This window comes from Haemaphysalis longicornis, unplaced genomic scaffold (genome assembly GCF_048455015.1).
Source record: "Haemaphysalis longicornis isolate Haplotype H1 unplaced genomic scaffold, Haemaphysalis longicornis Haplotype H1 scaffold_2, whole genome shotgun sequence".
NCBI classification, from domain to species: Eukaryota; Metazoa; Arthropoda; class Arachnida; order Ixodida; family Ixodidae; genus Haemaphysalis; species Haemaphysalis longicornis.
In genome coordinates, this window is record NW_027526295.1 from 247,753,457 (window position 1) to 247,777,867 (window position 24,411).

A 24,411-nucleotide genomic window follows, 5' to 3' on the forward strand; every position below is an offset into this window, starting at 1 on the left:
GCAACAGAAAAACGAGGTAGATTAAGCGCGTGTGCATTCCGTTTTAATTATTTGCTCCATCAATGTCGTATTCGTTGCATTCGGTGTCGGTTCTACTTAAAACTAACAAACCAACGATCGCACTTACGGGGGCGTTACTTAGGGGAGGGGAAGGCTGAGCCCCGCCGGCTACAAGCCCCCTTGGTAGAAAGAGAGGGGTGTCACTTCTGGTTCACCATTGCGTCAACTGGACTTCGAAAACTTGAACACGACTGTTGCCGCTCTCGTCACACTACCATATTCAATTTTTTTGCTCCTTATAATGGGAGAAAGCAATGTATGCCTGGGGTGTCCATGATATGCGCGACTTGAAGAGTTTATTCCTAATGGGGAGACTGAAGGCGAAGACAGAGCGATTCCTGGAGTGGGGGCGCCATCGGTATGACCGCTACGCGCGGAAGGGCATAGCCAGCAAAATATAGTGGCCATTGTGTTCTCAGCGGCTTTTTGGGTGGCTTTTTGTTGCATATTATAGAGGTATCGTGAGCTCCTGGTGAATGTAAAGCTTTTTCCGGTAGCACTGTGGTAAGGCTTCGGAGACCGTGACCTCCGCCATGCCTGTAGGATTTTCAGGGGAAACCAAAAATAATATGACTGAAAAAGAAATCTGGTCGAGATTCGAGCGTGCAGGCGGGAAGGGAGGGGGGCTAGGACATAGAATTAAAATGTGGTGAATGTAGGCATGTAAACAAAAAATGAAGGTTGGTTTTCCCGAACAGGATGGGTGGAATTTGTATGCACAACCCGTACGCCATTAATCAATATTTAGGACATTAAAAGCTGCAGCTGTTTTCAAGAAGGCCCGTTCTTCCTTCACGACAATATCCTAGACCAGTGTTCGCAAATTCATTTTAGCAAGGCAGCCCAGCCTACGTAATACCCTTCATTAGGTTTTCTGCATTCTGGGGGGCTAGCTAATGTTCACGTTTTAGATATTGAGAGTGTGCATGTAATTTATGTAATTTTGGGGGTGTGTAAATTAAAAAAAATACAAAAAAGGCATTGGACCATCGTAAACACCGGTCTTAGCTAAAAAAGAGCGAATATAAATTAACAACCAATCGTAAATGAAAAAAAAAAAAACGTGTGCTAAAGAATTCAATCGGCTGCATAACAGGTGTCCCCAGGAATAGGTATTAAATAAAAATATATAAATGTAGAATTTCTAAAAATACCTGGCAAAGATCAAACATGGCATCAATCAATAAAAAAATTCACTGCTCCAGATTGTTGTCCATAACCCACGTTAAGCGGAAATAAAAATAGAACGACTCTCGCAAACAGGCAAGCACCGGATAATTTGGTCGCCGAAAAGTTTGCGCACCGAATTGTCCGTACACCGAAATGTCCGAGCACCGAAACGCCCGTACGCCAATATGTCTGTACACCGGAATGTCCGCACACCGAAATTTCCACACCGAAATATCCTGCACCGAAATGTCCTAGCGCCGCCTGGAGTTTGTCCGGTGCCCCCTGAAAAAATTCTCCTAGGAGATTTTCTTTTGATTATTTTTATCTCCAGATAATCTGCTGCTGGCGGTGTTAATATTTGTATAATATACGTAGTTCGATGTGAGTTTTAAACTTCTCACTTAATTTTGCCCCAGTATTATCCGAAACTATATTTTAATTTAAAAACCTAATTGTAACGTTAATGTAACGACACGTTCCAATTTTTGAAGTGGAACTGGAACGCGTTCCTTTCGCAATAAAGGAACTTGTAACGGGAACTCGTTTCAAAATTGGGAAGGAACGAGGAACGAGCTTTCGTTCCTATTTTAGAGGAACGTGTACAACACTGGGGCCCGCGCTACCGCATGTCATTGTTGCCAGTATTATTTTTGGAAGGACATACGGCTCGTAGAACTAAAAAATTTGATTTAAAAACTTCTAGGGCGTTATCAGAAAAACCGTTTCTCGTTAAGGTGCCTTAAGTGATGCCCTTTCATTCGGGATAGAGAATATATACTCGGCAAAAATCGGTTGTCTGGCCCTTTAAAACACAAAAGTAAGCCTTTAGGATGACCACCTAAAACACTCTTATCTTTGAAGTAACATTGTGCACTTCTGGGGCGGTATTCTCGTGTTTTGTCCCTTTTGTGTCCGTTTCAAAAGTGTCCGTTTTGAGCGAGTCCTGATTGGCTAAAAGCGAACAACCGTATGTGACGTAACGCAAGTGCGGCGGAGTTAGTTCACGGAAAAAGACGAAGGTCAGTCATGAATTTTCCGTTTATCGCCTTCTTGTTAGCTCGCCGGCGGAACAGGCGGTCGAGAAGTAATGTACACACATTTGAAATGCCTACAGAAGCATTTCCGCCTCTCGAAGAGGACAGTGTGGTGTCTTTGCTTCGAATTCTGGGACGAACTTGGCCGACTGCAGCGAGGGCCAGTGTCGAGAACCAAGTGATATGCGCCCTTTCTTTATTCACTACCGGTAACTTTCATACAGCAGTCGCAGTGAAGGAAGAATATCGCTGTCCCAGCTCCCTCCGTGAGCCGGTGTATCCATGCCGTCGCCATCACGCAGTGAAATAAACGATCGTCAACGTGCTCGATAGCTGTCGAGCAGACGACCACAATTACACAAGCACTGGGTATGAAATTTATAACCGTTTATTGGTAGTTGACGCTTACACATACTAGCTTAACGTTCGTAGGCTTCACGCGCAACAGGTACGCGTCGTCAACAAACAAAAATCCTCCCCACTTACACATTTTTTCATTTGTAGAGCACAACAAAAATGTCAACGGCGTAACGCACCATTCGAGGTTCCTGGACAAGATCACGTCAGCATGCCGCAAGTGCGTCGATGCCGAAATACGTAACGGAACGGCTATTTTGATGCACGGTCATTGCCACCGGCCTCAAAACATGGACCAAGCGCAAAAAAAAAAAAAAACTGAGTATTCATAGCATTGTTTACACTTTACTGTCATAGGAAACAGCTGTCTGGAGCTGCCATCTATAGACGTTCGCCCCCTTGTGGTTATAACTTTCAACGTCATGACAAAAAAAAAATCTCACCGCAATTAAATGTTCAAAACACGTTCGAATAAACACCTAAAAGATATTTTTACATGGTTTCAGTTCGTTAAAATGTGTTTGCAAAAACAGTTACGGTATTATCAAAGGCCGTCTGGTAACCAGAAGTACCGCACGATGAAAGGGTCGCAAAACGGATGTTTTCAAAACGGACAGTCACGAGAATACCGCCCTTGCTGCCATATTTCCCCGCTATAGTATCACCTCAAACGATCTAACCTTTTTCTGGAAAGGATGGTGGTCCTCGTATTTCCAAAAAGCAGATCTTGCGAGAATTTGCGCTATCGTAGAACACCGATAATAAAAAATATCGTTTTTGTTGAGCACCATCTACCATTTGCAACTGTGCGACCCTCGAGAAAAATTCACACTCATTGCGCCTTTTCTCAACGTATTTATAAAACACTTGCCTACTACATCTCGCTTAACTTCACGCTACACTTATCTGGCCAACACTGATTGTAGAGAGCTCTCTGACTGCTTATCACCCATAGCTTTTCTTTTCTTTGCACCAATGAAAGTATTTCCTAGATATTGGTTACTCTTATTGCACTGACACTAAGAAAATGCCACGTTAAAAATTATTGCCGACTCCGGGCCATGATAACCGATTAGAGAGATCGATAGAAACTTTATTGGTCAGCCGCCTCTGTCGAGGCAGCCGCTGAAGGGTCTGATGATGTGAGCCGGCCAGTTCCCGTTGCTCTTGGAGAGTCACCCCTATAGCTGGCCACTCTCCAGCGTAATTGGGTTGTTGTGTAGTGCTGTAAGGGCACTCCCACAGAATGTGGTCCTGGGTAGGGGGAATAACGCAGTGTGGACAGAGTGGGACAGGGGTGTATGGCGTGCGTTGGGATAGATGGAGCCGAGTTGGTGTGTGCAGTGCATATGTTTGCGACTGCCGAATCACTACTTGCTCGCAACGGGTAAGCCAGGATGGGAGGGTAGGCACATACGACGCAGGATTAGAAGGCCTGCTAAGGTGGGGAGAGCAGGGGAAGGACAGGAATTTGTGTCGCGGGCGCCGACAGGGGCCCGAAGGAGAGTTTCGCAGGTAAGCTAATGAGAAAAGCTTCACTGCAGCGTACAGATGTTTTCCTCTCCTTCGGTCAGTGATACTAAAGAGCTAAGTAATAGAATTGTGTATTTTTCATTACTTTTGCTTAAGTGATGCATTTATAAAGAACTATAACGTGGTATTGCATGATATATTGTTACAAAACTTCGAGTAAAGTTGAGGATAGGATGTGCACGTGCACTGTGAATAAAAGCAGTAAAACCGAGTTGTCCGTTATTTAATCTCAGCAAGCGGATACCTGGTATTTTATTTGTTTTTCGTTTCTTTCATGCTGACGCGTTCGTGTTTCCATTGTCGCTCGAGGGGCAATTTCTTCCCTTTAGCTGCACATTTTATTATATCTCATGGTGGTGATAATGATGCTGACGAATAAATCTCTGTTGTGATGGGGTGGTGCTTGTTTTATTATAGGGAAAGTGTAAGAGATGGGGAAGGGAAAATAAGGCACAAGAATGCGCGATGTGTTGCCGCAGCATAGGCCCACACTCGATGGAAAAAGATGACAAAATGTGCTTGTGACGAGCGAGTGTTGTGTAGCTTGAAGAAACGATATTATAGGCGGTTTGGGTGGGGCTACTGGGAATTTCAAAGTGCCTATTTCTATTAAGTCCTGACTGGCAGAAACCAGACGACCCGGATGGGGCGCAGCACACGCAAGGCCAGGCTTCGGTTTCTGTGCATGTCATTGGTCAGAAGCCTCGGAAGTGAAACTACATCACGATTGAAATGGACGCGAAATGGACAATCTTGAAACGAGCACAAGCCAGAATTCCGCCCTGATATACTGTTTGCGCAATCCTGCTGGCGCCATTGTTATATTGACACAACGCTCTATGGAGTTCAGGAAGCAGTACAGGTTGGTCCGCCAGCACGCTTGCCATTTCTTCCCGTAGGGCCCGTTCCCAACGCCGCATAATGGCGCAAGAGCCATGATCCAAGCGGCCGTGGACAATGGAGTTATTGTGAACATCGGAAGCGTCGTGTCTAAGGGCGGTTTCGCCAACTCTGGCGCCTATGCATCTTTCAAGGCGGCCCTGGTGGCCCTCACGCAGATGGGGGCGCAAGAGGTGGCCTCGCGTGGCATCCGCTGCAACGCCGCTCTCCCGGGCTTATAGTACATACGTCCATGGGCGGCGAACTCCTCGGCGAAGAGACCTGGGAGTTCATCTCCCGCACGCCGATGTATGGGGCGAGTGGGACAACTGGAAGAAGTTGCCGGGGCTATCGCCTTCCTCTGCACTCCGAGCAGCTCTTACATAACAGGCGCTGTCCTGAAACTCGCAGGCGGCTACAGCATGTCAGCTCTCGCGTCTAGCAGCGCACCATCCTGGCACGCTTTTTCTTGGGTTAAGCGAGCAAACAAACAAACTATCAGATGAAGAATAGCGCTGAACTTGTCGAATTGCTGATTGTCGTACTTTAAATGCGGCTGGTGACGGTACCACCGTGTACTGAATACCGCTTTCGTTCTCCGAGGTTAAGAGTGGCGACCAGAACAAACTGCGCCATGGTTAGGGCAAAAAAAAATAGAGCATAAATTTCAAGGCCAAGAGATGCTTCTGTCAGTCTTACTTGAAAGCAAAACTTGGTATTTGGAGGGTTATCAAATTTCAAATGCATGCATGTCTCTTTGCGTTCGTTCCAAGGCGTGCAATGCGCTTTACATGCGAGCCAATATGAATGAAACTGTCACGATACTACAGAAAAGAATAATTTCGTCGCACAAATAAATAGGAACATATGCGCACGAGTGAATTCGTACGAACGTTTAATTGAGAACATCAGTGCCTAATATGGGCAACATAAAAAATGGGGGCCAATCCACCCTGTGAATGTGGTTGGAAAGCAAAGCTGTAAACAGCACCCACAACGATTACCCATGCGGCGTCGCTTAAACTCACTCACGTGGCTCTAGAAATAGTGAAACCAGAGACAAGGGAAATGCACTTAACCACACCCTTTATTACTCCGAACAGATATTATTTGCTAAGGTTAAATCAATGCATGATTCATGAACGGGTTGGTTGAGTTGTATTTGCGAAGCACATGAGTGGAAACTCTTTTTTTTTTTTTTGTAAGAAGGGAGCTCAAACGCGGTGTTATACTATCTCACTTTTCCGTCTCTGCCGCTGCCGACGGAGGCGACGAGATCGGCGGCAGGGATGGAGGAGGCGGAGGAGAAGGAAATACTTTTATTCACATTTCTGAACGGCCCAGAGGGCGGCCCAGGAGAGTGATTCCTTTTTCACTGGAGCCCATTGCAGTCCGTGCCGCCTGTGCTCTGTCCACCAGCTGAAGCTGCGTAGACAGAGAGGGGCTGAACAGCAATATCTCCCATTGCTCTTGTTGGGTAGTTGACGGGAAGAGAGGGATGGGCTCTGGGCTAAAGTCGCACAACCCGATTATATGGTGGAGTGTTCCTACTCCTGAGAAAAATTTACATTTAGCGTCACAGCCATTCAGGTGCATTAAGTGAAGACGCGTCGGGTGTGGGAAGGAGCCGGATTGTATGAGCCGTAAGGTAGATTGTTGTTTCCTGGAAAGGTCAGGGAGGGACGAGGGTAGGGCGCTGTGTTATGTACCTGAACGTGACAAGCGGGTGACTGTCCTGGTGCAGCTCCATAGCCTGCAGGGGGATAAAAAGCACAGACTTGTCGGTGGGCGCATTCATTGCCCTCCATAGAAGCGTGAGCGGTTGTCCAGATGAGCTGAATGGAACAGGTTGGGAGTGTTCTTTTAGCACACGCAGTTCAGCTCGGGACAGTCACCCCGACTGGTAATTCCGGCAGGCTTGTTGGGAATCGGTGACTACCTTTCGAACCTCTGGTTGAGTGAGAGCCGAGGCGATGGCTGCCTCTTCTGCTGCCGTCATGTCTTGGGTCTTGAATGAGACACACGCAAGGAGGTTGGTTCTGGTGGTAGCCATGATGATCGCGTACTGCTGCCGTCGATGTTGGGGGGCGCGTGTGTAGATAACTGCATGATCCCCGCCGAGGGTGGTGTTGAGCGCTTGAGCCCGTGCTTTCGGCGACCCTTGTCGAGTGAGGGGTTCATAATTTTAGGTAAAGGGGGCATCTTTACTTCTTGTCGCAAAGAGCCTGGGAATACATAACGCGGAGTTACATTCTGTGTTGCCCAGCCAACCTGGTGAAGAATACGCTACCCACTGCAGTTCTGCTCAATCGGAGCTTTTGGTGGCCCTCTATAAACTGTTCCACCGTGTTGTGGAGCCCCATACTAAGCAGCCTCTCCGTGTACGCAGTCATGGGAACACCAAGGGCCTGCTTAACCCCGCCTGTCTAATCATTATATCAAACATCTTTATGTCATCCTTGCCGAGAAGAAGATAGTGGGGTACGTAAGTGATTCTCGAGAGGACAAATGTTTGAATTAACCGAAGAGCATCGGCTTCCTTGAGGTCTCTTTTCTGGGTGGCAACTCGTCTGATCATGTGTATGATTTGATTGATGCTGTGTTTGAGGCGCTGCAAGGATACGTCCCTCTTGGTGTTGGCGTGGAGATGTAGGCCCGTGATCTTGATGCTGGGGCTTGGAGTGATGGCCTTGCCATCAAGTAGTATTTGAATGTCTTCCTTGGTGTGTCTTTGGGCGTGAGGACGTACGACAAAAAGCTCTGATTTTTGAGGTGAACATTGTAGGCCACAGGCTTTAGCATATTGGCGTACTAGAAGTGAGATGTGAGAAATGAGCTTCCTCTAACTTTTGTAACTCCTGGCGCATGCGCAAGGCGCGCACGCGGCCGCTACACGTGCCGTGGCCGAAGCGCAGAGCGGCGCGAGAGCTCGCGTGAGGCTATTACGTTGCATTCAGCGAGAAATCAGGGGGGTCAACCCGCAGATGTGCTTGGTGAGTGCCCCGCCAATGCAGGTACTGCAATGCAGGTACTGCATTGTTCACAAATCAACGTCCAAAGGCTTCACCGGGTATTTGCGGTGTTCGTTTCGGGTTCAACATGGGAGGGGTGTAGCACAACAAACCTTTTTCGGAGAGTCCGAGATGGTGGCTTGGGGCTGGAGCACCTGTATGTGCGGCAGCTGGTAAACCGGTTTTTGTTTTGGCGAAATGCTCGCGACCCGTTTTTGCAGAGTGTCATGCAAGTACGGCTGGCGCGTGCTATGCCAGAATATGTAGTATCAACATGGTGCATGCCAGGTGGCGTGTATGGGTATTTGAAGGAAATAGTTATGACGGCCCGTTTTCTATTTGCATGTTTTTTTCTGGCGGATACCTGTCCTCTGTGACCCGCAAAAAACTGTATAAGGACATTTGCGACGTTGTTTTCCCCGTCCCTATGTATAGATATTATTACCGTGCTGGGCCAGGCCAAAATGTGCTAAAGCGCGTCAAAAGATTGGAGGGTCACCCTGGAGTGAAAACATTTTTCTTCAAATTACACACAGACACTTTGTCTGTTGGAACCTGGATGCAGGATAGAGGGATATTTGTGTCATGGTTCTATTTGTAGTGTTCGATTTCTAAATAGCCAGAAACGATAGAGCACGTTTTTCTGCATTGTTGGGCTGCGGTATTTTTGTGGGATGTTCTCCAGAGGACCCTTCATAAAGACTTCCCGCTGAGCCCTCATGGCATACGCTTTCTAGCTGTAGAAAATGAGGAGGGGGCACCCTTGGACCTCGTTATGTTGGTGGCCCTACATAGCATAAGGCGCTCGCGCATGGCCTGGCTCCACGGTGATGTGGACGCCCGCCCTACGCGGCAATGTTTTCGTGAGTCCATATCCAAGTACGTAGAAGTGCAGAAGCGCAAGGCATGCGCTCCTGAGTGGCTGTCAAGGATAGAACCCTTGGCTACGCTTAGGGAATTTTAAAGAGGCATCAGCCTTCATGGGTTGGTGGCTTGTCGCTCGAGTTGCTCATCTAAATAAGTTTGTGTTGTGGTTCTGTGTTGTGCCGAAGACCGGCATTGAAGAAAAAGAAAAGGGCTCGTAGCTCAATCGGTTTGACAACGATCCCCCGCTCCATTACTCTATTAGTTCCAGGTTCGATTCCGGTGCCAGTAACTTCTTTTATTTGTTCGCGAGAGTTTTCTGTTGACACCAACGGTCACGAAAGAACCCTTGGGGGGGGGGGGGGGGGATAGAGGTAAAAAGATTTGCTTTAAAATGAAAAAGAATACCTAGTGCCGACAGCGTACGGTGCAACGAGCAAGATAATATGCAATGCTGATAGTAAAACAGGCAAACTACTGATCTATAAAAACAAAATTCCAAACGATGGAACAATAAAATGAATACACGATACAAGCTTATGGAGGACAACGAAGTGGATATACTACTGCACTGACCTGGCTGAGTGCGCTGTTGACAGAAATTCCTCGGACACTAAAGCCAGCTTACGTGGTTTGGAAATGAAGCCTATCGACTATCAAAGACTTCTTTAATGAAATCTTTTTACGCTAACTACTGCCATGGGCAGACTAGCCTCAATTCAAGCCGCAGATTCTCCACAGTGCGATCTCTCCGCGTGCTCCTGCTCCACGTTCGGCCGCGTTCTCCTGTCGCGCACCTCTCTTGATTTGTTCATTTCCGTGCATTTCGTCACTCCACCTTTTGTTTTTCCCTTAGAGGGACACTAAAGTGAAAAAGCAAGTTAGCCTATATAGGTAAATTAAAGTGCCGCGAATACAGTCATACCACTCCCAGCAACGGTAGCTTCTTATTAATGCAGAAAATGCAAAAAGCGCGAAAACCACTATCCGCACTCCATACATTTTCGCGCACTACAATTTGTGCCATCGCAAATCTTGTATGGTGAAACGGGATTGGTGGAGCTTTTCGAAGTGTTCTTGCGAAACAAACACTGATGCAGGGACATGTAAGCGTAAACTAAATGTATGTGATAACTTTCACTCGTCAAGGGCTTTTACAAAGGCACAAACTTCAGCTAGCAAACATTATTAACTATGATGCCTCAGCCCAGGCGGTAGGCAGTTTCGATTTCGTTGAAATGTTTCTACTTGCATACAAGAGCAGTTAGAAGATGCATGCATGCTGCTGAATGCAAGAGCCTACCGTACCGACCGACCAATGATGAAAGCAGATATTCTTAGCGCTGTCGACTTGGAACGGGACGGTCGCCAACTTCTTTGATAAACGGAGCGTGTATTTTCAACATCTGCTTCTACAAAGGCTAGCATCTCGTGGGCATTTCTGGGAAAGCTTCGCCGGCGTCATCATGCCCCGCCAATAAAGAGTAGGGGACTGGTCGCCGATTTGCTCTAGACCGACAAAAAGGGCATTAATAATGCGATTTTCAATTGGCCGCGACGAAAGTGAGAGCCACTGAGAACAAGCTTTCAGGAAAAAAAGCGTTGATCTAGTAAAGCCAGGCTTGACTTGATTGATTACCCGCCGCGGTGGCTCAGTGGCTAAGGTGTTCCGCTGCTGAGCACGAGGTCGCGGGGTCGATTCCCGGCCGCGGCGGCCGCTTTTCTGATGGAGGCGAAAAGCAAAAACGCCCGTGTGTTCGAGATTTAGGCTCACGTTAAAGATCCCCAGGTGGTCCAAATTAATCCGGGGCCCTCCACTACGGCGCGCCTCATCGGCAGCGTTGCGTCGGCGCGTTAAACCCCACAATAAAATCGACTTGATTGAGTGATTATGAGGTTTAACGCGCGACGTTACAGGCGATGAGGCGCGCCGTAGGGGAGCGCTCCGGATTAAATGTGACCACCTGGTGTTCTTTAACGGGTGCTGAAAACTTTAACACACCGGCGTTGTCGCTTTTCTCCTATGTCAGAAAAGCGGCCACCGCGCCCGGGAATCGAACCCGCGTTTTCGGGCTCAGTAGCACAACGCCTTAGCCACTGCCGTCGTGGGTGGGACTCGGCCTGCTCTGGGCGCTTTGGGACCCGCTCTGAAACGTCACGAAAAAAAAAATGAAGGGGAAAGATCAGAGAAAAATGCAAGCTGTAAGTATTTATTTCTCGGCAAATATGGCGCCGCCGACCCCCGAGTAAAAGCCGAGAGAGCTGAGAAACGCTCTCAGTTAAAAGAAAAAGAAATATTCAGCCTTTAGCGCCCCTTTAAATGCCCCTGGCGGAGTAGTACGCAATGGGGTGGCAAGGGGAACTTGACAAGAGGAACAGCAAATTACAGCGGCCGTACATCTGGCAGCCATGCAGACAGTGTGTGCACGCACACTGTACGGGTAGCCGTCACTGCGCACGTTGAACGTGCCTGTATAGCGTGCGTAGAAACGCCGAAATGCCGTACGCGCCGTGTATGCGCAGAAGCCGTGGCGGTCATTGCGGCCGTAGAGTTGGAAAAAGTAAAGAAAGAAGAGATAAGTAACAGACATGGAAAGTCTATACAACTAACGACGCAAGTTCTGCGCGTGCACTAACTGGGGCCTGCGTAATGGCCCAAGGCCAGGTTAGCGGCTACGATGACACGAGAACGACACCGGGCAAGCCCTTTTGCCCTACCTTAACTCCACCTTCTCCCCTGGTGCCCTAGACTGCCGGAGACGCTTTTGAGTGGCCTGCCAGCCGGTGTTGAAGACGGACACTAGGATGAGCTCCGCCGCTGCTCACGGCAATCACAGGTATGCTGAGGAGACGATGGTGTAATGTATGCGTGTGCGCTTGGGAAAGCGTTCAGTTTGCGCCCCACCGGCCTGTACAACGCATTCACCACGGGTGAGGAAATGAGGGGGGGGGGGGGGGGGGGAGCCGTCTTGTCTACCGAATGGGCAAGCGCCGCCGTAAATGGTACAGTCAACAGGATGATAGAACTGCACATGCGCTACGTTGTCCAGGCTGTGCCCGAATTTGGCCAGTCTAGAGATTGAAAGCATTTAAGGAGTGCTTCATACATCATTGTTTTATTTCAGTAATGAAGCTTTCCAGAACTGCACTCGTCGTTGTCACGGGTGCAACACTCGTGCATCCTAAGTTGTATGTGGGCCATAACGTTGTAAGGAACCTTCGGCAACCTAACCAGCACTGTAAATCTGAAAATGATGGCTGTCGCATACATAGCTTCACGAATAACGCTGCACTGGTACACAATAATCTCGAAGAAGCGGCTGATGCAGGGCCAAGCCACGAACACGTCAACCCGGTTCTGTACTCCGCGTCGTGATTCCGTCTGCTGACACTAGGACAGGACAACAGAACGAGTATATTTATAGAATGAGCTTTGTTTGTGACCTTCGGGCCTTTGTGAAGATGGTTTTACGGCGAAGCAGTATATGTCTCACCCCACCAGTTTTCATTCCGGTGAAGCCGATTTACTCGGTTACTCGGCGCCGCTCCGGTGTTCCTCCTCGCCACCGCCCACTCCTCTTTCACAACGGTTATCACAACGGTTATTACCGTCGCCGCCACCGCTGCCGAGAATGTAGCCGTGGCTGTTGCCGCCTCAAATTACACCTCGTCCACTAGCTGCGGGTTCTGGCCGGTTGAAAGCAATTTGCTCCGTTGGAACGCCGGCGTCAGCACATTATCATCCATTAGCTTGAAAGCCATTCCGAGCGACATTGTCGCATCGGCGGCCCTCGTTAACCAGCTGGTCATAGTTGTTCTGGCGGAAGAATAATAATAGATCTTAGTCTCGCTGCATATTAAGTTTTTCTTCCTTCGGTGGTGTTTTTCACGCTTAATTATGCGCCCATCCCTGCTTGCCGGTTTAGGCGAGTACGGGTTAAGGGTGTAGGGGAGGGGAATGCACGCACAGAAGGGCTTAATGCCGCTACCGGTGGCATACCCGTTGTGGGAGCGGAATATTAAAAAGTGGGACTCTCATATCCCAATCGGCCCTGTCAGCTGTCCTCTGCAATCGAGCGGTTTGGGTTTGGGTTGGTGTGCTACACAGATAATAAGTTGTCTACGACTGGGAAGCGAAAGGGACACCCATGTGTTTGTCCGCTGTAGTAAAGGTCGAGGCCTTCGGGGTGTTAACTCGCTATGGTGCGGACGCATGTGTTTCACTTGGAGGAAGAAGAGCGGAAACTAAAGAAGCGTCATCCCGAACAGAAGCGTGAATGCGCGCGAAAACAACGGAGAGCCGCTGCCGCCACCGTTGCCGCCTCAAGTTCCAGCATGTCGAGTAGCTGCGAACGAATCCCCCCCGGATGAACAGCAAATGACCCGCTTGGAGCTCCGACGGGGGCAATATCACTTCTTCAGCTTAAAGGCTTTCAGAGAGATATGTTCGACAGTGTCTGCCGCTTCTAAGCACCCGCTCATGGCCGGTTGCCGGTTTATTCATGCACGCGCTGGGAGTAGAGAGAGGAAGGGGGCGGGCACTCGCAGCTAAATGTTCCATACCCTTACTGATGACATGTCCGTTGTGTTGGCGTGAGGTTTAAACGTGGCCGTCAAACAGCCCAATGCGACCGGTCCGGAGTCTTCAGTGGTAGAGTGGATTGTGTTGGCGTGTTACACAAAGGATACGATGCCTACGATCGCGGACGCGGCGGGGAAAGAGACAGCTCTACGTTTATCTGCTAAGCTAAAGCTCGGGTCTTTCCAAATCTCATTCATGTAATTGGCTCGGAAGTATGCTCGGTCGTAAATTACAAACAAACGTGCTTTGTTTCGTGCACTCCGTGGAGGGCGTGCAACTTCGCATGTCATCTTTCTTCACACAGTGGAAGGGCAATATGTTTTTTTTAAGGTTTCGACCATCCCTATTGTTTCCAGGTCTTCGCTGATTACGGAAGCACTCGAGGGTACTCCTGTGCGTACTCCTCACCGAGAGAGGAGCAATAGAACCAACGTAGAGGGCTATTCACCTTTGATAGCCTGCAACACCTTCGTCGGGGAATTTCCTATCAGTCGCCGCCGGAGTGTTGTGCGATAGGGACCAATCTTCAGTGTCTCTACGACCGACGCGAGACAGCGCGTAAGGATCAGGCTTTGACCACGACTGCAGCATCCAGCATCGGGCAGAATGTCTCTGAGCGGTCGGTTAGCCGTGGTGACCGGCGGTGCGAGCGGCATCGGAAAGGCCACATGCCACGCCCTCGCCGCACAGGGAGCCAAGGTCGTCGTCGCTGACATAAACCTGGACGCCGCCACAGATGTGGCTCGGTCGCTGCCAGGTGGGTTATTGCTGAAGCCGTCTTTCCGCAGCAGGGTTATTACGGCTGCCGTACAGTTGCAAACTCTTAGGAACTGAGCGAAATTTCAGGAGGAATACAATACATCGAAATGATATTAATATCCCGGTTTTCCTTGTCTCTTGCGACACCCTAACAATCTGTGCAGAAATCGCATAGAAATTCCAATAATTGTCTACTAATGCGTAATCATTCTTACGCCGCTTGTCTTAAATATGACCTTTTTTATTAGGCAGGTTTGCTATGGGCAACCAAACTAGACTGCTTTTTGTCAAAAACGTGAGAAACAGCGCGAACTGACGGGACACAGATTAAGAGAGACACACAAAGTGCCGTGTGCGTAATTTTACTTTAAGTGCCCGCACTTCGCGCCGTTTCTCATGTTTTTATTATGCATCAATCAGCCCACCTAAGATGCTTTTTGTAGTTTTAGTTTGCGTGGGTTTATATGGCTGTAGTAGGAGATTGGTTATATTGTATTTTTTTTGCAGTTTTTAAATGGTGTTGTAATGGTGTCTAATGGCGTGCACTATTACACAGCTTAAATGCCTACTCTTAGCGTATTGCGCTTTTTGTGAAAGTACAACTCATTACACGTTTGGGTCTTTCTTATACTGTTTGTGGTTCTATTTCGTTTTTGCTTTTTCTTATTCTTGTCTCAGTCATGTGTCGAGGATGTGTAAGATATTTTTTTCCGTTAGATGACTACTACCCTCTTTCTATTCGTTTACCTCTGTTTCAAAATTTCCTTCGACAAAGTATCTCCATTTGCATTCCCATAACGATCACATTTTTGTCACCATCATCGGTGATTACGAGCAACTAACAGGCATTGGGGTTCAGTAATACCAGGCAGAAAATGTTTACGCATTAAAGGTATTCGTAAAAAAGCAATTTATGTTCGCTATTTTCCACCGACGTTGCTACAGCCTGCTCTGGCAGTGGACGGAATCGGCATGACATGCAAGAATTCGAAAAGATGCCGCCGTATTAAACTATGTGTCAACGTGCCGGAGTTACAGCCCACCAAAGCACGCAGAGAAAGGGTGGAGTCGCGTACATTAACTGTGCTTCGGCTACTACGACAGATATCTTCAACCGAAGAAAGCGAAGTACTTTCTTTAATGGATGTCGAAATTTGATGTAAGACAGCGCGCATTTTTTTTTTAGGGGCGAAGCCCCTTGGGGCCTGGGGCTGTTGGCGTCTCCGGTTGTCGTCGTCGTCGTAATCGTCGTCTCATGTAGTCACGGTGTTAAAACACCCGGAAACTTGTTTACGCCTCGCGCTAGAACGTAACGCGTACTAAAAAAAAAAAATGGCCGCGTATATGCTGCTTTCGTTGCAAATGTCGACGCAAGACGATAGTCGACTGGCGCCCCTGGCAAGTAAATGCAACCCTTCTGTTTCCCGCTCACCTCTCATGCTGTTCCTCTCCCGCCTCGTTCCTCCCACGATAACACGCTAGAGGTTTTATAAAGTCAATTTGAATTAACCGCGTTCCACTGCTCCAAGTCGGGTGCCTCGACGCCAGCGCTGCATTACTACGGAGACGCGCGTGAGTCGAGGCATCCGACTACAACGTTTATAGAACCCCATTGCCCTACTCCACGAGCGTTCCAATCGGAACGCGAAAACTATCTAGTGGAACCTTTCGTCGCTGCTGCCGTTTCATATTTTTTATTTCCGCCGGGTAGCGCGGGCGACAGCAGGCGACGGTTTTCTGCAGTTGATGTAGTAGTTCATTTGCTGTCGCAAAAAGCAAGCATCCGTAATTTTTTTAATAAAGGAACACTGCAAATGTCACTCATGTATTGATTTTCTGCCTTTTATTTGCGCAATGTCTTGTTTTTGTTGAACAATTTTGACAAGTATGGACATTAAAACCGGACTTAGACGTTTAGATTTGGCAGTGAGTATATGACTATTGCGCAGAATTAGTTTCACTTTGGCCGGCTGGTTGAATCGAGTCACAAACGGACAGCCAGACATACAGACAGACAGACCAAAATTTTCCCGTCAAAGTAGCCCAAGAAAGACTATCGTCTTTTAAAAAAAAAACCGGGACACTCGTTTAATCCTCGCGCTAGAGTTCCACGTGATTCAAAGACGCGAGACTTTTACAGCAAAGCTGTATACCTCTACCCCCAACAGTTTTATTTCCGTTGGAAAAAACCCCAAGGCGCCATGAATACACTTGTACACTGCATGCTTCACCCCTTCCCAGGTTTCGCGTTAGTGGAGATGGCCCGGAATTTTTACAGAAAACTTTAGTTTTATGCTAGATCATTACCTAAGGTAGTTAGATCACTACCTAACTACCTAACGTGTACACTGTAGAAGGGGCGTGAAATAAAAACATACATTTTTTATTATATTTATCTTTTACTGTGCCTATAGCACTTATTCATTCACGTCTTACCCCTATCCTCAACACTCCGAATCGACACAGCAGGGAGTACTTTCGACGTTGAGACCATGCAGCCGAAACGATTACGACGAAGGGGCGCTTCCCGAGAACGCATCATCATTACGTTCAAGTTCGAACGTTCGAACCCATCAAATCACGTTCGAGTAGCTGGCGAAGACCATTCCGCACTGCCTCTAACACTCAGTAAAGCCTAAGGCCACGCCCCAAGCGTGCATTTGCTGTCCGCGTCAAAACGTTTACACTAACACCCACTGTATGCTATTCGTGGCGAGGTGCTATTAGTTTTGTATGCTATTCGTTGTGTTCTGAACTGTACCTTACTTCACCTCCACCGCCCTTGGGAGAGGCCCCAAGAAACGCGCAAAAAGAAATACAACACATCGCCAAATCAACGGATATCCGCCTTATGCGACAACGTTGAAAAATATCGCGGAGTCGCAAGAAAAGCTAAGGAAGCTGCTTGGACAGCACGGGGGCGTGCATGTTTACCTTATTTTGGTGACGCATATATAGTTCAGCGATGTAAACGCTACTTGTGGCGTTTGCCATATGGCATTGTCGATACGAACAGTTAAGAATTCGTGAATAAGGCGATATACTGCCAGGCACTATGCTACAGTTCACCTGTGATATTCAATGTCGTTTTTGTGTTTGTACGTGAAAGAATGTGCTATACATTCGTAGTAGTTGCCATTACAGAGAACGGCAGCTGCCTCTTCGGGGCTCTAACACTAGAAACTTGAGATTTTGTGAGGAATCCAGTGTATGTAATCTTGTGTACAGAGATGAAATAATTGTGTATGCCACAACAACTTTTTAGTGGGGCTTGTGAAGCGAACTTTACTTATCCTCCTGATTAAGCTATGCTTGGGCTTGAAAGAATGCGGCTTTTTGCAGGCCCATCGTGCCACACATCTGTATGGTTGGACGTGGGATCCACTGAGTCTGTGGGACACCTTTTTGCTAATATCAAGGAGACCGAATCCCTTCCCGTCAGCATCGTGGTGAACAGCGCCGGCATAGCCCGGAAGTCTCTCCTTGTCGACACGTCGGATGAAGACTTCGAGAAAGTTATGCAAACCAACGTTAAGGTGATTTCCTGCGCTATGTGGCTCTCACCGTTACCTCTGAAGCAACTTTCCTCCCCTTCTCCCGCCCTCTCTTTCATCCCCTGAACCACACTCCCCCAATGCAGGGTAGCAAACCTAGCTCTAGAACCCGGTTAACCTCCCGGCCTTTCCGTTCTTTGTACCTCATCAAACTGTCGTTGTCATTGTTACCAGTGTCGGGCCAACCAATTTCACTTCTTTCGAAAATATATATCTGTTATTGAAATGGTCGACTTATGAACCTGGATCTACTTCTTTGTACAGCAGTGCTGTAGTGCGTCTTGCTGACGTTGCTGCAGTGCCTCTTTGGCCAACCATGATACTTTTAAAGGCAACTCTTCGACTTGTCGTGGACCGTTACTAACAGCTTTTCTCAGCACCAATGCACCTTTCGCTGCCTGTGCATAAGCGCGAAAAACACGACACGTAGAAAAGAACCCACAGGACGGCGCGCTGCGGGTTCTTTTCTACGTGATACATTCCTAGAATCTATCACCAAATCACCCAACTTTCAAATGTATTTCGTAGTCTGGTTTTACTTACAAGAGGCCGGTTCTGCCGGTAAGATTATATTGCACAGACTTGAATTCTCTGTGAGTAAGCAGAAAAGTTGTCCCGAAATCAGCGGTTTTTCGTTTCAATAAACCATGTTACCAACAAAATGGCAAAATTGAAGGTATAAGGAAGTGTATTTCATAAGATATATCTTGGATCACTGGTTCTGAAATAAAAACCCGGAGACCGCAAGGTGTAAGGAAAGGTATTTGAAAGACTCACAATGCCTCCTATAAAACTATATTCTCCTTTTTCTTTTTTCCACTCATGCGTCACGATGAAAAAAAAAAAAGCGACTTCACCGCAAGGCAAATCTGTTCATTTGATTTCTCCGCAGGGCACGTGGTTGAAAGGGGGCTTTTCTTATAACACTACCGCTGTGCAAGAAAGCCAAAAGTTAAGGTCAAGTCAAGCAGAAATACATCTATGAATTCTAGGGTTGTATTTATACAGCGTTCCTGGTTACACGCCACGTTCTACATTTTTTCTGCTCTTCCCGTCGGACATGCGGCGGCACCTAGTATGCATATGCCGAACATCGGGGTAGCGCTAAAAAGGGGGGATATTCGAAATTTCGTCCACACTTACGAGAGTTGCAGGTGTGTCATACTCGTAGCAACAGTACTTTCCTTTATTGTCACACTGACCGCTTAGCGATGCTAGAAGCTGTTATGTTGCCATCACCTCTCCTCGGGAACCCTGTTCACCACCACGCTACACTGTTTGTTTGTCTGACTGTTGAAAGTGTGTGAAAGCATACCCAGGGCTGCAGTGGCATTTGAATCATTTGGATGCACGTAATGACTTTTTAACGTCGAACTTTTCCTGGCCGTTCTAAGAATATTCGAAAGAAAGGACTGTGGTTTTCCGCTAACGTGTTGGCAAAAGGGTGAAAGTTGCATTTCGGTGTCAAGGAAGAAGGGTGCTCCTTTGTTGCCTTTAAAAAAGAAAGAGTAAACGGAAAAATGAAGGAACCTCACACTAACGCGTAAGTCTTGAAGGTAGCGAAGCTGTACGCAGCCTTTATGACCATCACGGTGGTTTAAGAACACGATCACAGCCGATTTGCTTCCTCTTCGCTGCCGCAACGACCTTTACTCCGTTATTTTTGTCATAAGTATGAGCTTCCTTCGTAGTTTTAGAAGTCATAATCATTGCGCATCACCCTGGTTAGGTCGTACGTTATTACGTCCCTTTTTCGTGTCGGGCAAGTGTTTCCACGATTACTGCGAACACTGGAGTTTTATTTTGTGCCAATCTTGGCCGATCTCCCTAAGCGAGCATGCTTGTCTTGACAAACGTGCGCCCGGGACGCTGGGCGGTCGCTGCGAGGATCGCTCACACAAGCGCTCGGCATTTCTTTTGTTTTTTCTTACTGCCGGGCGGTGGCATCGAGGCACGCGCTCAGGTGCGCTCGGCATTTTCTTGCTATTTTTAACTGCAGACACGAAACATAACTATTTGCTAAGGAGCTTCGCTGTTGAAACAAGCTCAACGGGTTCGTGTGATTTTACGGAATTTCTAAAAGAACGAGCGATTTAATTGGTGTGCGCTGAATGAGAGCTATCCAGTCCGGCTGTGCACGGTGGTGTCACTGTACTTTTTAAGCCATTCAGTCAACGCGCATACTGGGGCGTAGAGATTTGGACAGTCCAAATGGTCGTACACCTGGTCATCACATATAGGAGGTATTCATTGGCGTGTAAACCATGCAGGCAACCATGTGTGCGCATTACCATATCTGCGGCCAAGCGTCTGTTGCAAAGGCGACGTTGTGTGCACGGCCCGCACGGCCCCCAGATCAGGCACCCCTCTTCTCCTCCATGCCTGCATGACGGCCAGGCAGGCCGCGGGCCGCGGCGTGACCTTGTGTTTTCGTGCAAGGCGTCTGCGAGTGATTCGATAGTCAGTTGTATCGCGATAGCGTTGGTTACGCGAAAAGTCATGGCTCCGCTCCTGAGTGTGACGACCTTATCTGCAATTCAACCCCAGCCTCTTCGCACACCCACGAGTGAGTGCGAGTTGTTCGTGGAATGGAACAAAGGTTGCAACGTTACCACGATGGTACTTTTGACAGCAGGAACTGCATCATTTTCAAACTGTTGCTCACTGAACGCAAAGCAATACCTGGACCCCAAGTACTGTTGAGTGCAGCACAGTACGATCTACTTATCGCCAGACGCGTATGAAGTCGCTGCCGCAGCTGACTGCCAGCCGCCGCGCTCTAATGTCAGAGGTGAGTTGTTTTGCTGAGCGTAAAACACTTAGCGCATGAAAAAGCCAGCGCTAAATCGGCGTACGCATGAAACATTTATCAAAAAAAATTATTCGGTTTTTGTACTGAACCACGTATTAGCTAGAGGTCCCTTACCCTACATAAAGTCGTGGATACGGTGCGGGTGCACTTGCGCCGACATCCACAGCGGCAGCCTACTGCAGCGTCGGACTTATGCGCGCCGTTCGCAGACTTGGTTTCATCCTCCGCTGATGCGAAGTGCTCGAGCGCAGGTGGAGCGCCACCACATAATGTGAGTGCGATTAATATTATATATGTTGACGCCACTACCGATAATCGGGTTGAAACGCAGCTGACGATGGACGCTGGTGTGTTTTCTTTTTCCGCGAGCTACGGGCGCAAAGCGCATGCGCTGGCACAGCGGCCACGGACATGGCGGTTTTCAGTGTTGGCAAGCGAAGAAATTGCCCGCTAAACTTTTCAATGAATACCACCAAAATCCACGCTGTTTTTTCCCCGCAGGGCACGTTCCTTATGACGCGGGAGGCCGCAAGAAGCATGATCGCATCGGCCGTGCCGAATGGAGTCATCGTAAACGTCGCCAGCATCGTCGCCAAGACGGGAATGGCCAACTTCGGAGTGTACGCAGCCTCCAAAGGGGCCGTGGTCGCCCTCACCAAGACAGCGGCGCAGGAGTTGGGCCCGCATGGCATCCGCTGTAATGCCGTCCTTCCGGGGGCTACACGTACGCCGATGACCATCGCGCTGAGTGATGAAAGCTCGGAGAAGCTCTTGGCAGCCAGCACTCCCTTAGGGCGGTTCGGCCAGCCCGAGGAAGTGGCCGAGGCCATTGCCTTTTTGTGCTTCCCGAACAGCTCTTACGTTACCGGCGCCGCCTTCGAGGTGACGGGCGGATTCTGCATGTGAGCGCCCGCGTCCTGCTGTGCGCAGCTTAGGACAGCTGCTGCATCAGACAGCTGCCAGGCGTGCTCTTCGTGCTTGGGTTCACACGCCCACTTGAGTAGCCCCCTTTCTTGGGGGCCTCCGTAGCTGAAAATCCATGGCTGCAGCAGTGCGTGCTCAGTCCAATCCAGGGCTGTAGCAATCCAGGGCGGTATAGCAATGCGTGCTCTGAGTGGTGAGCAGCAGATTTCTCTGCTCTCAAGAAGCGCAAATGAGTGCGACTTTGAGGAGGGATCGAGCTGTGTGTGTAAGGTGTGTGCATCTGAGTGCTCTAAACTTCAATCTGAGGGAAAGAATGCGCGGAGGACGAAGACGTTCATTGTCCTTGAAATAGTGCGAAAAGTTTGATTAATTCTCTGAATTTTTTTCGGGATAAACATGTAAACAAGGAGACGAACAGGCGAAAAACCTTTTCCTTCGGCGTAGGACACCCTAGAAAAAAGTCTCACCTCAGGTGAGCTCCAAGGCATCACTAAAGGATGTGGATCCACCGCGAATTGCGTGCAAGCCAGTGCAAGTCTTGTAGCGCTGGCGGAGCACTACTGGCACGGGTGGTCCAAATTGTGGCCCGGGCGCTACATGCAAATTGAGCGGCATAGCTGTAGCAACGAGGCGACGGAGCCGTAAAGGAGTTCAGGTCCTAGCGGAGCCAGCAACCCCGAGTGGAACACGTGGCCGGATAAAAGGTTGTGCCGAGATAGCTTTAGACCGCACCTGCGTAGTCAAAACCTGTCTACGAAGGCGAAACTCATGGAAGACCCATAGACAGCTTCGCTCGACAAATATACGTGCACGCTCAGTGGTGATTTTTAGCCAGTTTACGAATAATCGGACGGTGTCAGTCGATTTTGATTTTGTTCACTGAGGCTCAGTCGTACAACGTGGAACGATTCGGCCACGGTTAAGGCAAAACAAAATAATGGTTTTCTTGTAAGGACAGCGTAGTAGGAATGGAGGAGGGCCCACCAAAAATGAATCATCCCACGTGTCTCTCGACGCTCTTCCAGAATGCCCTACGCTCGTGTTGTAAATTGTACATTGGGAAATAAATTTGAGCTTAATTTTGGGGAATGAGGCCTGCTTCGCTATAATCTAAATCAATCAATCAATCAATCAATCAATCAATCAATCAATCAATCAATCAATCAATCAATCAATCAATCAATCAATCAATCAATCAATCAATCAATCAATCAATCAATCAATCAATCAATCAATCAATCAATCAATCAATCAATCTTTATTGAAATGTTCGGAAAAAGCCAATGCCTTTGTTTCAGCAGAGCGAGGAAACACCAGAAGACAAATAGAGCAAAAAGAGCAGGAAGGAAAGAGCAAATTTCATTTCGAGGAATATCAGTGATAAAGCACACTGAAAGCGATTCTGGTGGTGAGGTCACGTCGATGGCTGTCAGCGTGAACTTATTAGCGACCTCGGCAGCTCTGGCAACCAAACAGGCCTGTAGGTCAGGGTCCGAGCTGCGTAGCGCGGCACCGTACCTCGGACCGTATTTCGGGTAAGAGATTTTTAGGGAAAGCCCAGATTATCAGGGATAATGTGGCATGACCACCACACAAGCAGCAGGCCGAAGCAGGGTAGAAAGTTGGGGGCATGTGCAGGAAAACGTCCGCGAGGAATTTAAAGAGACAAGATTAATTTTAGTTCGTATGACTACCCAACGTTGGAGAGGATCAGAAATTAAAAAAAAATGGTGCAGCTTGCACCAGTGGTGCAAGGCTGGAGAAACAGCTGCAGAGCTGGCGGCCCCACCTAGCTTATTTTTGGTTCGGCTAAGTTTACGCGTGATTATGCTTGGCGACTCGGCTAAGTTTTCTGCGTGGTTATGCTTCGAGATTCGGCCAATTTTTCTGCGTCGCGTCGTCGTTATCCCCCAAAAGAGCAATGGACACTCGGTCGTTAAAGTGTACAATGTACGAGATCTCCTAACTGCAGATCTTCTGCAACTCGCTGACGATTATTCGCTGCCGCTTCATCAGCGTAATATTCAGGATTGGACCGATGACGTCGCATCCGTTTGCCGGTTGCCGCAACAGAAAAAAAGATTGTATTGTGGGTAGCGGAATCCAAACCTAGAGGCGGACTAGAAACCCGGACGCCGCCGCTCGCTTGCTGATGCTTCCTGACGCGGCGTCATCCCAGTCATTGTGGTGACGCGCTGGCACGTGTCAGCGCCGGGCGACGCCGATGCGTCAAAACGCGGAAAATACGCTGCATGAGGTTTGGCCTTAAAAATGTCAGCTTAGTGAACCTATTATAGCCTTAAAGTGGAGTACCGCAAAGGCGATGTATACGGAAAAAAAAAATACGGGCTGAGCCTGGTCCAACTGCCTGTACTTAATTTAAAATGTCAACGATAATATTAATAATTTTGTTATTTCATATTATTACAGAACTAAAAGCGTTATCCTGCACTGAGATCTTCCTCGTATATTCTTAAATTGCCGTCAAATACATTAGGTTTAAATTAAAAATACATTTGGATTACATTAAATAATACATTAAATAATACATTAAAAATACATTTGGATTAAGTTTACGAGCTGAGTAAGCACTGTTCAGCTGGTTGCAATGATTCCTTTACCATTCGATGTTGACGTCGGGTCGATTCGCTTGACGTAGTGAATCGTACGGTGCCGGTGTAATCAGTCTGGGGTGGATGTAACCGTGCAACTTCGCTTCCGAGTCGGGAGTAGTAGTAGTAGTAGAGCCACTTTATTTTGCATAGGGTTCAGGGTAGGGGGGTGGCGGACGCTGTGCAGTGCTTGTGCATGCCGTGGCTCCCTGGCGGACAGTCTCCTGACGTGCGCGGGACCCGTGCGCAGGACCGTGTGC

At 48.2% G+C, this 24,411-nt stretch overlaps 1 protein-coding gene across 1 annotated transcript; it reads left to right on the top strand.

Moving 5' to 3' along the window:
- The first annotated feature begins 11,658 nt into the window (after positions 1 to 11,658).
- On the top strand, positions 11,659 to 22,672 carry LOC144170335 ((3R)-3-hydroxyacyl-CoA dehydrogenase-like). The gene is made up of 4 exons (XM_077700076.1): positions 11,659 to 11,745; positions 13,847 to 14,247; positions 17,592 to 17,785; positions 21,117 to 22,672. Exons 2-4 carry the CDS (start codon positions 14,097 to 14,099, stop codon positions 21,519 to 21,521), a joined length of 750 nt encoding a protein of 249 aa, XP_077556202.1. The 5' UTR covers positions 11,659 to 11,745; positions 13,847 to 14,096; the 3' UTR covers positions 21,522 to 22,672.
- The last annotated feature ends 1,739 nt before the right edge of the window (positions 22,673 to 24,411 follow it).

Bases quoted from the DNA above. Each gene is read 5' to 3' on its own strand.
- LOC144170335 (XM_077700076.1), top strand. From the start codon at position 14,097: ATGTCTCTGAGCGGTCGGTTAGCCGTGGTGACCGGCGGTGCGAGCGGC. The intron at 14,248-17,591 runs GTGGGTTATTGC...GGCTTTTTGCAG, and splicing joins TGTGGCTCGGTCGCTGCCAG to GCCCATCGTGCCACACATCT. The intron at 17,786-21,116 runs GTGATTTCCTGC...TTTTCCCCGCAG, and splicing joins TTATGCAAACCAACGTTAAG to GGCACGTTCCTTATGACGCG.